A 14,379-nucleotide genomic window follows, 5' to 3' on the forward strand; every position below is an offset into this window, starting at 1 on the left:
GGCATAAGGATCGTTAGGATGTTTAGCTCGTTGAGATGATTTCATCCGAAGACAGGTACTGTTCCTAAGAAATCTGCCTTGACAAGATCGTATATGTGATGAGGTTGATATCGGAGATGTCATGCTCTTTCCGGTAAGGTTCGGGGATCATCAATTCCCAGGGGAGCTCGGACAGCTTTAACATGAAGCATCTTGCTATTAGCATTGATAGTTATGATAACGTGTAATTATTGAAAAAAGACCAAGGCGCGGACCTGCGGACCGCGTCCCTTATTCTCCATATTTTCACATGCGAAATCCAAGCGCCGAACTGGCTAATATGGAAACATATGTAAACCGCTATCATACCGTTGTTAATATCTCTCTAGGGCTTAACCTTTTTCCCTCTTTTCCCCAACGGAGATATTTATGGCTTGGTATTGACGTGAGGCTTTTAAATCGAGAAGCAGGAGCGTAAGATGGAAGAATGCATCAAGAAAAAGAAAAGGGGGCGCTGTTACTAAGGGCCCTCCTGCATCCGGTTGACTACACACCGGCCTCCTTCTTCACCTATCAACCAACGAGACACTGAAACAGCGTAGTATTTGAAGCGCTCTACCACGCGTGTAAGAAAAGTTGATGAATCACCGCACCAATGAGAATTATTCCTGGCATCCCACGTGGATGGAACGTAAGACTTGCACAGTCGATATATGGCTCTCCTCACATATGTAGTAGCCTTATTAGTGGTTGAACCTTGACTCTTATCTGGGATAGCAAGGCTGACGGGAGTGGTTGGGCTGACTTGACTTGACTTGACTGACACTTACCCCAATATCAATAGACATTGAAGGGAGTTCGCTTTTTAGTCTAGTCCGACGGTTTAGAGGTCGATGACAATGGCGATCATACCGGCAATGAGGATCGGATCATGAGACCGGCCAGGAGCACATAAGTAGTTCCCGACAAGAGCTGCTTCTCGACTTCTGCAGCATCTTGGCCGAAGACATGAGGCATCGAGGCATACAGACAGCTAAGTGTGGATGACGCTAGATGTAAGTTGGGTATCGAAGAAGCCTAACCAAGCAGCCGTGAAGGTCAGACACTGGTACACACGTACAGACCGCAACTTACTGATTACCTAGTAACTAGGCACATATGTATGTATGCCCTTAAGGAAAAAGGAAAGAGAAAATATGATAGAAGAACAACCTTGGAAGTGGGCGAGGAAAAGCAGGGAATTGCTTACCCAAATCTATGGCAGTTGAACGTGGCTGGCGTTTAATAGTAATTTAATATTCTTAAGATATTGTCGAGAAGTGTTCAACTTAATTCGATGGTATGGTGCCTCCTTACATAGACTTAATACACTAACTACCTAGTCTCTGAGTCTGAGAGACTACGGGTTTTGTCACACATTTGTATACACACATGTGTAATTTGAGATTCGAGTTAGCAACTGGGCTTAATCACCACATTCTCCTGAACTGAGGCAAATACTCGAGAGCGCAAAAATTGTAGATATTCAGCTGAGAGGATCAATAGTGACGATCTCGATGGGTATGTACTATGTACATCATCGGCCGCGATGTGCGAAGACATGGAGTCTCTTTTGCACAGCCTCTCTTGGCACTCTCAACCTTGCTTCTAATTCGCCGAATATGGGCTAACCTTTCCCTGGAAAGTAATAACCGACGGCCACGGTACCTTCGGTATACGTATGTGTACTATTGTAAGCGTTTGTACACACGATTCCAAGGTGACTGCCAGGACTGCGGGATGCGAAGTGGGAAAGACTGGAAAAGACTGGGAATGACACGACGATCAGGTATTTATCTAGGGGCTCCATAGCCTGAATTTTGTAATTTACCAAGACCGACCACGCGGTCCAGGTTCTGTAGTGCCATGTTGTGCCAAGTTGACGATTGACGATGCTAAGCGCTCTAACAATGAATGATACTCTGTGAATATGAAAAGAGGACTTTGGTGATACATTGATACATCCAAATAGACTGTGCACGGAGTTATTGATGTAAGAGGTGGCATGCCTCCCACCAATGTGTGTCTGTTGCGACTGCTTGCAACAAACAGCCAAACTTTCTTTGTCAACAATGGGCTAAGAATTACTTGGATATTTAAACCATGGAGTATTCTTCTTAGTAGTACATTTGTTAAACCTCAGGGTCAGTGGCAAAACTATAAACTTCTACTAAAACAAACGATTACGGCGTAGTACAGGGACTATGTCGCTTGTGTAGCACGAACATTGAACTGACAATACCCAGGTACGCCTAGGTGACTTTTCTATTCATGCGTTTCGGCTGCTCAATCAAAGTATCTTAGTCGTACCATGCATACCCCTGACCATGTATCTTAGCATATCTTAGCTCCCCTAGTGAGCATTGAGCGTAACCAATCCAGCAAATTTCAAGACCACGATTGGATCAATTGCACTTGTATTTGCACTTATCAATAGTATCGCCCAGTGTTTCTCTTTTCCTCTTCATCATCCAACTTTCGCACACTCCTTCTTGTCGCCATGTCGGGTCGTTGATATCCTGATTCCCTCTGCCTTCTGGTGGTTGTTTTACGTGTTTGTTTTTTTATATTGTCAAAATTGAGCTGTGTACTTCACTGAGGTGGCCTGGAAACTGGAAACCGTGACAAACAACAAGTACCTCCTCGCCTCTTCCCCGTCAACCCACGCCTGCTTTGTTCATCCCCAAGCGACGGATTGGCGGACGTGACTCGATAACACAACACTTTGACCTCGCGGTGGCATTTGCCTGCGTCTCTTTTGCCATTCGAATCGATAACTCTATAAGTGGCCAGTCCTGCACAGCCCCGAACTCAAAGTACCAGGAACGCGACGCTCATACCTATGCGTATTTATCCTAAGGTGACTACCGAATAGAGATATCTGTGCCTCGATTACTCGTTACAGAACACCTTCCCGAAACAACATACCATAACATCTCCTCATACCATCGTCGTATTGTCAACAACTTTCCTATTATTCTCGAGAGATATCTATATTCCCGGATTTTAGGTCGAGACCCTCTTGGCCTTTAAGACCTTGTTGACCTCGCGGCCGCCGATTGTTGACCACCACCCTCCCAGATCCCGGATTCCGAGGGTGACCCTGAAAACACGAATTGGTCCGAATACATTCCCGGGTATACAATTACCGAATCTCTAGTTTTAGGAAGTATTGTCTTATGGTTGAGCATCGAACTTTGGACGCGCTGAAGGAACGGACCACGGACAGAAAAAGAATAAATTTATCGCCGGACTTCGCTGCGCCTCATTCAGAGCGGAGACATTTGGCGAGCTCCCATTAACAATTCAAATTCCAAATATTCGGGTTCGTCCATTGTTGGAAATCAATTGTGTCTGCAGTTTGTCCGGTCCCTTTCTGCCTCGCCGATATTGCCTTCCGTCGATGGCCGATTTCTACGCGCGCGAACCAATCCGCCTACATCTAGCCTCCCGCCACGAGGCTGTGCCTAAGCATTAACGACCCTCCCCGCGCCTTGGACCTTGTGATCGGTTTCTAGCTTCCTTTATCTCAAGTCCTCCTCCGTACGCAACATGTCTGACCCTAGTAAGGGTGAGCCCGAGGGCACGCCACGGAGAGCAAGAGCGTAAGTCGACTTCATCCACTAAATTACACACACTCGTCTTCCCATACTTGTTCGTTGTTCTAACTTGGCATCTAGCCCTACTATTACAATCGATACGACGAATGACACCGAGCCCGCAGCCGCTGTTCCTCAACATTCGCCTGTATCCCCTCACGACGAACCCATAAGTCCAACTGCATTAGCTGCGAGTTGGACATCTGAAAAGACTACTGCTCCATTAGGATCTCAGTCCTCTAACTTGAGTATCAAAGGAGAGGCACGGCCAAGCCATTCTTTTGATAGCACCAGGGATAGTCGGCCAACGAGCCCGCACAACGTTTCTAGTCCAGTAACCTCGAGGGGAACTGAAAAGGGCCAGGCTTTTCTTTCTGTACCGGACCACCACCGTTCGAGACAGAATTCGGTCGATAGCGAAGATGGATCAAGGTCGATTAGTTCCTCGCAAGGTGATACTGTGACGGCGTCATGGCCAGGCGAGAAGAGCAGCACGACGAAACAATCTTTCGACAACGAGAAGATTATGAAGGACGAGAATGCCTTGAAACCAGACCAAGGCAAAGAGGCCGATTTCCAGGTGGAGAACAACCCTTTTGCGTATAGTCCCGGCCAACTTACAAAGATGTTTAACCCAAAGAGTCTATCTGCTTTTTACCAGCTAGGAGGGCTTGTCGGAATGGAAAAGGGGCTCCGTACTAATCGCGATACCGGTCTAAGCCCAGACGAGAAGCAGTTGGATGGAAAAGTCTCATTCGAACAAGCGACAAACCGTACACCACCCAAACTGGCTAATGAAGGGTTAGAAAGCCCACAAACGCCAGTCACTCGGTCAGATACCGCGCGTGGGCATGGATCTGATGAGCAGTTTTCTGACAGAAAACGTGTTTACGGAGATAATCGAATTCCCGAGAAGAAAGGCAAGAGCTTTTTACAGTTGGTCTGGATTACTTACAATGACAAGGTCTTAATCCTGCTTTCCGTTGCCGCCATTGTATCACTTGCCGTGGGTTTGTACCAAACATTTGGTGCGGAACAAAAGAATGGGGAGCCATCTGTCGAGTGGATCGAAGGTGTAGCTATCATCGCGGCCATTGTCATTGTGGTGCTGGTTGGATCTCTCAACGATTGGCAAAAGGAGAGACAGTTCGCCAAGCTCAACAGGAAGAAACAGGACCGACTCGTTAAAGTGATCCGCGCGGGAACTACCGTCGAGATATCGATTTATGACCTTCTAGCTGGCGACGTAGTTCACCTAGAGCCTGGTGATTTAATCCCCGTTGATGGTATCCTCATCCAGGGCTTCAATGTCAAGTGTGACGAATCTCAAGCGACAGGTGAATCGGATATAATCCGCAAGAGACCTGGCGATGATGTATTTTCCGCGATTGAAAATGGCGAGGATACGAAGAAGCTAGATCCTTTCATTCAATCTGGAGGCAGAGTGATGGAAGGCGTAGGAACCTTCCTCGCAACGTCGACAGGTATTCATTCCAGTTACGGCAAGACCATGATGTCTCTGAGCGAGGACCCGGAGATCACGCCGCTTCAGTCTAAGCTCAACGTTATCGCCGAATATATCGCAAAATTGGGAGGCGCTGCCGGTTTACTTCTATTTATCGTCCTCTTCATCATGTTTCTGGTCCGCCTGCCTTCGAACTATTACCTGTCGCCTTCCGAGAAAGGTCAGCAATTTATCAATATTTTCATCGTCGTGGTCACTATTATCGTCGTCGCGGTGCCCGAGGGCTTGCCTCTTGCGGTTACGCTAGCGCTAGCTTTCGCCACCAATCGTATGATTAAGGACAATAACCTGGTGCGGCACTTGAAAGCTTGCGAGGTCATGGGAAATGCGACAACTATCTGCTCTGACAAGACTGGTACCTTAACACAAAACAAGATGACGGTTGTTGCGGGAACGATCGGCACCTCTCATCGGTTTGGAAGCGGAATTTCGAAGGAGGGAGAAGGAAGTGGTCCTGATGAACGATCAGAGAAGGAATTTGCTAGTACTCTAAGCAAGCCAACTCAGGAAATCCTACTCAAGTCTATCTCTCTCAACTCCACGGCCTTCGAAGGCGAGGTTGACGGTGTCAAAACATTCATTGGATCGAAAACAGAGACCGCCATGCTGGAATATGCAAAGGCCTATCTTGGCATGGGACCAGTGAGCGAGGAACGATCAAACGCCAAAACATTACAGCTTATTCCATTCGATTCCGGCCGAAAGTGCATGGGTATTGTGGTTCAACTTGAAAACGGTACAGCCCGCTTGTACGTCAAGGGAGCGTCAGAGATCGTCCTCGGAAAATGTTCAGCGATTCTACGTGACCCTACTCGAGACACATCAAGCACCGGCATGAGCATCGACGACACAGAACAGATCAAAGGTCTCATCGAAAATTACGCATCTCGGTCTTTACGAACCATTGGAATTGCCTACCGCGATTTTGAGAGATGGCCGCCACGGAATGCCAGACGTGCTGAAGGAAGCCAAAACGAAGTCATTTTCGAGGACATTTTTAAGCAGATGGTATTCGTCGGAATGGTTGGCATTCAGGATCCTCTTCGCGATGGTGTCCCCGAGGCGGTTAAACAATGCCAGAGAGCTGGCGTGGTTGTTCGCATGGTTACCGGCGATAACAAGCTCACCGCTGAGGCTATCGCGAAAGAGTGTGGCATTTTGACAGATGGGCTTGTTATGGAAGGTCCAGAGTTCCGCAATCTTAGTAAGCACCGACAGAACGAAATCATTCCGCAACTTCGCGTACTCGCGCGTTCTAGTCCCGAAGATAAACGAATCCTTGTGCGTCGCCTCAAGGACATGGGCGAGACTGTTGCTGTCACAGGCGACGGGACGAACGACGCGCCCGCTTTGAAATTGGCAGACGTCGGATTTTCCATGGGTATTTCCGGCACTGAGGTGGCAAAAGAGGCATCTGCTATCATCCTCATGGATGACAATTTTACCAGTATTGTAAAGGCTCTGAAATGGGGTCGAGCCGTCAACGACGCTGTGAAGCGATTCTTGCAATTCCAGCTTACAGTCAACGTGACTGCCGTCGTATTAACTTTTGTCACGGCCGTCTCCAGTAGTGATGAAGGCTCCGTGCTTACGGCAGTCCAGCTTCTCTGGGTTAACTTGATCATGGATACTCTCGCAGCGCTTGCCCTCGCCACCGACCCTCCTCAGGATAGTTGCTTGGACCGAAAACCAGAGCCGAGAGGTTCTAGCATCATCTCGATCACGATGTGGAAGATGATCCTCGGACAGGCCATTTACCAATTGGCGATTACCTTCATACTGTACTATGCTGCAGAAACTATCGGTATAGTTGATGAAGACACGCGGCGCAACACTCTAGTTTTCAACACCTTCGTATGGATGCAGATTTTCAACCAATGGAAGTGAGTAATGAGCGTTTTATTATCTTGGAGCTACACGTACTAATACTATAACAGCAACCGTCGACTAGACAACCAGTTCAACATTTTTGAAGGCTTGTTCCAGAATTGGTACTTCATTGCCATCAACCTCGCAGTGTCGGGTGCTCAAGTCCTCATCATCTTCGTTGGTGGAACTCCTTTCAGCATTTCCGGGCAAGATCCGCCACAGACGTCTGGCCAGTGGGGTTGTGCAATCGTTCTCGGGTTTATTTCCATACCCGTGGGTATCATCATCCGTTTGATCCCAGATGAGCTGATTAGGAAGTGTATTCCTGCATCACTGAGGAAGAAGCGTGGCATTCCCGGATTGACAATCTCAGACGAGGAACGCTTCAATGATTATCCCGAGGTCCTTGCGGATGTTAGAGATGAGCTTGCATTCCTTAAGAAACTCAAGGGTGGTCGTCTTAACAATTTGAAATTCGCCGTAAAACATCCTCGCGAGACCTTTATTTCGAAGACGAGGAGCCCGTCTCACTCGCGTTCGAACTCGATAAGGGTGCCACAGACCCCGACACGCGAAGATAGTTTCAGCTCTCCCTCGCCAGCCCCGACGCCGGATTCTAGGAAACGTTCTCGGTCTATGAGATCGAGGTCGAACTCAGCATTAGGCGCCCCTACGGTTATGGCAGGGATTATTGCTGGCAGCGTGGCCGCAGGATGGTCTCCGATCGAGAGGACTGGGGATCGCGATTTCACGCAGCCTCCTCGTCCATCGCCATCGCCATTATCAACCCGAGACAACAGTGAGCTAGAACCGGCACCGATCTTAACAGAGGAGCCCGCACAGATTCAAGACCTTGGCTCATCTACCGTACCCCGGCTCAGCGTCCCCCAGCCACCCCAGAAGCAGAAGTCTATTTCTTAGGCGGTATGAAGGAACTTTTTGTCTGGATCGACCAAGCTCGACTGCACCTGATATTAAGACATGCGGAGGCAGCGAGAATATACGCACGAAGAGCGAGCGAAGTATCCGAAGACAACCTATATTCTAATTGTAATCTACGTCTTCTCACAGCCTGACCGTTGGCAACTATAGTTGCTCGTCTGGCAATACTTCTTCTCTAATACGCTCACCAACCCCGGCAGGGCTTATGGGAAAGACTACGTCCCCGGAGTCCTATCGTGGAGCATGGCCGCCGTGGCCGAAAGGCAGGTCGTCTTGGCGTCCATCGTGGGGATGAGTAATGCGTAACTTCGCAGCTCCGGATTCGTGGGTCGCCGGGGTTGAGAATGTGGGCTACCTAGTTATTAAGGCGAACTAGGCTCGGGGGTTCCTGTCAGGGTAAAGGGATTTTTAGGAAATAAGGAGTTCTCTGTTGGGGGGCTCCTTCGTGTTTGATCAAATCGCGCGCGTGGTTTATAGGCTTCTAGGTCTGAGGATACACAATATTACATGCTATAGATAAAAACATGGACGGCACGCGGCTAATAGAAGGTCGCTCGTTCTTTCTTCTTTGTGCGTAGGGAGTTGGGTTTGGTTAAAGGGGTCAGGATCGAAGGCCATAGATAAGACAATGTGCTAAAACAGAGAAAAAGTACTAAAACCAGTTGCGACGTCGACCTTGGTGACTTGCTAGGTTTCCATCTGCCTCGTGGTATGATGTATCTGCTCTGTGTAGAATTAGCTGATGTTGGTCAAGGTGCCAGCCCTCGTCCCGTTGGTAGTTGACATGCAAATAATATACCTAGGTCGTACGACATATGTACGTGCATGCGTATGGGCAATACGCTACGTGACATCGGCTTTCTAACAAATGATACACTACGACCCCTACTGCGAGCCCGCTGAAGAATGCTAGGGAAAGGCAACAGGCCAAGGCTAACGAGATGCAGGGAATATTGGGGGATATATTTTCAGTCTTGCTCGGGGCTTATGTAGGTATATGTATGAGGTTGGTTTGTAGGCTCCATCGCACAGCATGAATCACCATGCATATATAGCCACTGTGACTTAGGTGGATTGCCGGCTTAATGCTGTTAGCTTTTGGTTTGTGATTTTAATTGTTGCTGGAATCGTCTTGTAAGTACCTAGGTGGTGCTATTATTAGAGGGGAGAGATGTAACGCGATATTTACAAGTTCACTCAAGTAAGGCGTCGTTATACGTGTTAGGGGCCGCACAGCTGCCATGTGGTGTAACAGTTGTGAGCAGGCTCGCTATATTGCGAAAGTGTAATTCTTACTACGTGGATGGATTTATATATGATTGTCCTAGGGTCTTAAGGCTGACAAGCAATATTGCATCAAGGAGGGCTATGGCTAAATGAGAAGTACACGGGTACATTAAGAAAAGGGGCGTTGACCCACCCCACTAAACCTTCATCCCGCATAAGTGAATATCCTTCATGATAAATGCATCATGAGGAAATTCAGGCCTCTTGTTAGATTATCTCGGCCAATACAAGTACGAAAATTAATTCCTAAATTGTTTCTTGAAGAGGACTGTATAATTAGCATGACAATGAAGTGTTTTTAATTTTAGTTCCCTGGTTTGAGCGGCGAATCTTAATTGGAAAGGTGTCGGTTAGAACGATGACTACACCGGTCAACATGATCCGGGGCAATGCTTCGTAGATGACTTGAGTCCAACAACAATTAGTCATAGATCATGGATACAGGACTGGTTCGCCATCTTAAATATCAAGAAAATGAAGAGCATGGAACTGTCACTATGTCAGAGACTCTTGTCTTAGACATCAAACTCTACCCCTCTTTAAGGGGAGTGGTAGGTTGGAATGCCTAGATGATCCCGACGATTGACATTTTACCTCCTAAGCTCGTGCTCAGATGCTATAGCATTCAGGAATAGTGCCAAGGAAGTTACCGTTGTCTGGTGAAACTGACTGCGGCGATATGGACGTAGGGTATGGCCAACTTGTTGAGGTAATGAAGATTGTGGGGTAACATATATCCGTTGATTTCTCAACCACGTGGCGTCTGTTCGTCTCTGTCATGATATGACTCTTGTGTCTCTTGGGTTTTACGGGTGCCTAGCGTTGCTAGTTTGAATAATCACTAAACAGGCAACTCGTATGTAGAAACTTCGAGCCATTCGTAAGCGGCGGGAAGGTGATTACTCATACCTGCCGCATACATATAATCGGATCTTGAGAGGGATGATCCCCCGTTTTAGATCGGGAGGCAAAAATTAGGTGCGAGAAAGAAATAGTAGGAGGGACGTTAGGAGGGATGCTAGGGGGGGGAACTAGATCTACTCATGTCTAGCTTCACGCGGGGTTTCCCGGGCATAATCGAATTCTAGGACTTGGACTGCTATCGTACCGTATAGTAAGGACGTGAGCGCAATCTGAATTATATAATAGGCGGGAGTCGATATTAATATGTTGAGCGATACATGAGAATAATTCGGAGTTGCGGAGACTTGAAAGTCTTGGCGTAGCTCGGGTTCGTCCAAGGACGACTGGAGTTATGGATTCCGCAGATGGGTTGGATGGCTGGATGGATGGCAAAAAACAATGTCCTATTTCACTTTAGAAGGGAAAACTCGGGGGAACCTCGCGCATGGGTTGTGCCTACTAATTAACAACTCAACGAAGACGACAAGTGGTCAAAATACCAAATGGTCAAAATAGAAGCGAAAGGTTTGTTACTTGGATAACCAAGGAGCGGGCAAACATTGGCAAGAAATGAGATATATGTGTGGTAAATACAATATAAACTGAGAGAGGAAACCTTGAATAAAATAAGAATGATTAATACTATGTACCCCAATGTTCTACAGTTTGGCTGTAACCTATCAGGGTATCGCTTAGTCTGGAACTTATCAACATCCATTTGAAGTTTCAAAAATCCAAAAGTGCTCCCGTTCTTTCTCTCGGATTTCCCTTTCATTACCTACTCACACCTAAACTTAACTTCCTTCCTTCCTTCATCGATTTTTACTTCTACCGTGCCCAGATACCCAGTAGGTACCTACTTCATTTCCAATTTCGATTCCCAACTCCCAATTCCCAATTCTCAATTCCTAATAAATCCCCAGACCACCCACCCATACTTTCTCTTCTACATCCTACAACTTTACTGCATAATAGTTACGATTATTACGTGCATTTTACAAGTAGGTGACCATACGTATACTTCCTACTTACCTTTTCCTATTCCTAACCCATACCTGTTCCTATTCCCATTTCCACCTCATCCCATTCCCAATCCTCCCCGACTCAAAATCACCTTCATCAGCACCAGCACCAGCACCGGCTTGAGCACGACGCAGCACAATAACACAAACGCGTTGACCATCCTGACCATATCATCCCGGCACAACTTTAAACTAGCCAGTTGCGCCAGTTCCCAATTGCTTGATTCAATATTTCCCGCACCTTTCTTTACTTCTTTATTTTTTTTTCCTCTTCTCACTAATAATTCCACTCTAGATTTCCATCAAATCAACCATCAAACAATTGCTACCTTCAACTGCGCACCAATTCCAGTTGATATATTACCAAGGCAATTAGTAAATCGAATAGCTTGCCTATTTCGGCTCATTCATCTACTTCTACACTTTCCTTGTACACATTTGAACCTCAATCCATCCTCTTACTCAACTTTCCCACTTACCATCCTTTTTCCAACTTTACTTCTCTTTTCCAACTTGTCACTTTCCACACCATCAACGACACAATGGGAGGCCGACGACCTGTCGGTAGACCCCGCAAGAGCAATCCTTCTGAGAAGGATGCTCAGAAGAGAGATGTCCAAAAGGATACCCAAAAGAAGGATGGCCAGAAGAAGCCTAAGCGTGTTAAAGCCCAAGTCGAAGTCGCCGACGACCAGCAAGTCGGCCATCTCAATGTAAGACCCCATGGTCAGGCCCGCAACGAGCTGGAGGAGCGTATCAGCGATCTGGGTGATTCGTGGGAGACGGAGTCGTTGTTTGAGGATGTCATTGAGGATATCACCGAAGTTAGCTTCTTCGATGATGGTAAGTTCACTTTCTCTTTCACTTTCACTTTTAATCTTAGTCGGTTTGGTCTCCTATTTTAACACTACTTCACAGTCGATGCCGTGACGCCTGAAGAAGCACTCGCGTATCGTGAGCAGCTGCTCACTATTGGCCCTCAGGAATTTTGCCGACAGACTGTTGATTGCGGCGCCATTTCGGCGAAGAAGCTTTTGACAGCCTTTGGAATAAGACCCCCGGCTTTCCTTGAAGGTCTAGCAGATGACGCCTATTATGGGCTGCTCACCTTGGCCATGTCGCGCGAACTAGGCAAACGCGCCAAGCTCCCCAAGTACAACACGGTCGATGATGCCGTCGACTTACTGATGAAATCGCACAACATCATCGTCTTGACCGGTGCTGGAATATCTACCTCGCTGGGCATCCCCGACTTCCGATCCAAGGAAACGGGCCTTTACACGCAACTCGAGAATCTTGGACTGGGCATCAACGACCCACAAGAGGTCTTCAACATTGACATCTTCCGTGAAGACCCCACCATCTTCTACTCGGTTGCTAAGGATATCCTGCCCGATACCAAGGGCCTCTTCTCTCCCACGCACGCTTTTATTGCGAAGCTACAGAACATGGGCAAACTCTTGACCAACTACTCGCAGAACATCGATAACATCGAGGCGAATGCAGGTATCAGCCCCGATAAGCTTGTTCAATGCCATGGCTCCTTCGCAACTGCCACTTGTCAGAAGTGTGGCTACAAGGTCAAGGGTGACACCATCTTTGCCGACGTCAAGGCTGGTAAGATTCCTCGATGTGACAAGTGCATTGCTGCCCTTCGCACCAACGGCGCGATGAAGCGTAAGCGATCCTCCAAGAAGTCTGCGGGAAAGCGAACCCGACGCAGAAGTTCGGAGGATGACGATGACGATGATGATGACGGCCGCTACGATATTCCTGCAGCTGGCGTCATGAAGCCCGATATCACCTTCTTTGGTGAGGAGCTTCCCGACGAGTTTAGTCAGCGACTCGTGAAGCACGACCGCGACCTTGTCGACCTGGTCGTCGTCATCGGAACATCGCTCAAGGTTGCACCGGTATCCGAAGTCGTGCCTTACCTTCCTCCCCATATACCGCAAATCTACATCTCGCGAACACCAGTTAATCATATTAACTTTGACATCGACCTGCTTGGTGATTGCGATGTGGTCGTCGCCGAGCTGTGTCGTCGCGCTGGATGGGACCTTGACCATAAGATGGTGTCCCCCGACCAAGTTGTCGACATTAGACTGGAGGATGGCTATAAAAGCCGACACGTTTTCACGGTCAGTGAACCGTCGACGCCAGAGGAGAAGTGATTAACTCTGGTAACATTGGATGAGTCATTTCTCGACTCTATAATTACGACATACAACCAATAATACAACGGTTGTTCCTACTATTTGCATTATCTCGGCTGGAGCAGGGCGCGGCAACGTGGCGTTCATTTTGACAGCAAGGTGTTTGGGGTCTCTACGTTTCCGACAAAATTTCTTTCGTACTTGGAGGCGGATGTGTAGCCTCAATTTGTAATACGGGTTTCAGTTTAGTCCTGGAAGTTGGCAGCCTCTTTTCACCCTCTTTTTCTATTAGGATGACGATAATCTTTGAAGTGGACACGACAGATGAAGATTGGATGCAGTAGGAAAACCCAGATCTGGACTCTCGCCCCGAAGCTTACCATATCCACACCCTTTATGTACACTGCCTGTCCACAAGATCTTCGTGGAGGTCGTGGAATTTTCTGTACCATACATTTGCATCACTTGTGGCGTTTGGCCTTATGCCGGTTGGGAGTTGGGCGAAATCGGCGAGGAAAACGAATTCTTGCTTACGGCAGCTGAGGCGGGCCAGTCGGTCTGCCATGCTTACAATAGCTGCGACGACTACTAATAAATTGCAATGAACGACGTATTGTGAAGCAGTTGGAATGTGTTTACCCCGTAATGACCCACGATTCACGTAGCGACTTATCATGATCACAGTATGACTTAACTATTACAATTCAACCAGCCAATCGTGAACTTCGAGCTAGGGCCTAGTTTCTCTTCCCTTTTAAAACATGGCGCTGCGACGGCGGACAATAGTACCGAATCTGCTAACCTGTTAATTCATTTTATATATTACGATATATATAATATAAATGTATAGTAAGTTTTAATTATTAATATTATATTTTATTATTTATAAAGGTTATTATATTAAAGGATATTATAAATTATAAAAAATTATAATATTTTTTAATTTATATTATTTATAACGTGTTAAATTTAAATAATAAATAATTTAAATTTAATATTATATATTAAAAATAATTTTTTATTTATTTTATTTAAAAATATATATTTATTTATTTTTA

The 14,379-nt window shown here is 46.9% G+C and overlaps 3 protein-coding genes across 3 annotated transcripts; all 3 read left to right on the forward strand.

Annotated features, from left to right (window-relative positions):
• The first annotated feature begins 1,479 nt into the window (after positions 1 to 1,479).
• On the forward strand, positions 1,480 to 1,927 carry F4807DRAFT_298931 (uncharacterized protein). The gene has a single exon (XM_047994915.1). The coding sequence runs from the start codon at positions 1,549 to 1,551 to the stop codon at positions 1,828 to 1,830; it is 282 nt and encodes a 93-aa protein (XP_047849554.1). The 5' UTR covers positions 1,480 to 1,548; the 3' UTR covers positions 1,831 to 1,927.
• Positions 1,928 to 3,390: 1,463 nt separating this feature from the next.
• F4807DRAFT_298934 (calcium-translocating P-type ATPase) lies at positions 3,391 to 8,649 on the forward strand. The gene is made up of 3 exons (XM_047994916.1): positions 3,391 to 3,623; positions 3,699 to 7,025; positions 7,080 to 8,649. Exons 1-3 carry the CDS (start codon positions 3,571 to 3,573, stop codon positions 7,930 to 7,932), a joined length of 4,233 nt encoding a protein of 1,410 aa, XP_047849555.1. The 5' UTR covers positions 3,391 to 3,570; the 3' UTR covers positions 7,933 to 8,649.
• Positions 8,650 to 11,313: 2,664 nt separating this feature from the next.
• F4807DRAFT_298981 (SIR2-domain-containing protein) lies at positions 11,314 to 13,527 on the forward strand. Its single transcript, XM_047994917.1, has 2 exons — positions 11,314 to 12,008; positions 12,084 to 13,527. Exons 1-2 carry the CDS (start codon positions 11,708 to 11,710, stop codon positions 13,337 to 13,339), a joined length of 1,557 nt encoding a protein of 518 aa, XP_047849556.1. The 5' UTR covers positions 11,314 to 11,707; the 3' UTR covers positions 13,340 to 13,527.
• Positions 13,528 to 14,379: the final 852 nt, after the last annotated feature.

The sequence above is a fragment of the Annulohypoxylon truncatum genome (genome assembly GCF_022578515.1).
Source record: "Annulohypoxylon truncatum strain CBS 140777 unplaced genomic scaffold F4807scaffold_48, whole genome shotgun sequence".
Classification (NCBI taxonomy): Eukaryota; Fungi; Ascomycota; class Sordariomycetes; order Xylariales; family Hypoxylaceae; genus Annulohypoxylon; species Annulohypoxylon truncatum.

Excerpts from the sequence above, each read along its gene's own strand:
- F4807DRAFT_298931 (XM_047994915.1), top strand. The coding sequence starts at position 1,549 with ATGTACATCATCGGCCGCGATGTGCGAAGACATGGAGTCTCTTTTGCA.
- F4807DRAFT_298934 (XM_047994916.1), top strand. The coding sequence starts at position 3,571 with ATGTCTGACCCTAGTAAGGGTGAGCCCGAGGGCACGCCACGGAGAGCA. Across the intron at positions 3,624-3,698 it reads ACGCCACGGAGAGCAAGAGC|CCCTACTATTACAATCGATA; the intron begins GTAAGTCGACTT and ends CTTGGCATCTAG. Across the intron at positions 7,026-7,079 it reads CAGATTTTCAACCAATGGAA|CAACCGTCGACTAGACAACC; the intron begins GTGAGTAATGAG and ends ATACTATAACAG.
- F4807DRAFT_298981 (XM_047994917.1), top strand. The coding sequence starts at position 11,708 with ATGGGAGGCCGACGACCTGTCGGTAGACCCCGCAAGAGCAATCCTTCT. Across the intron at positions 12,009-12,083 it reads AGTTAGCTTCTTCGATGATG|TCGATGCCGTGACGCCTGAA; the intron begins GTAAGTTCACTT and ends ACTACTTCACAG.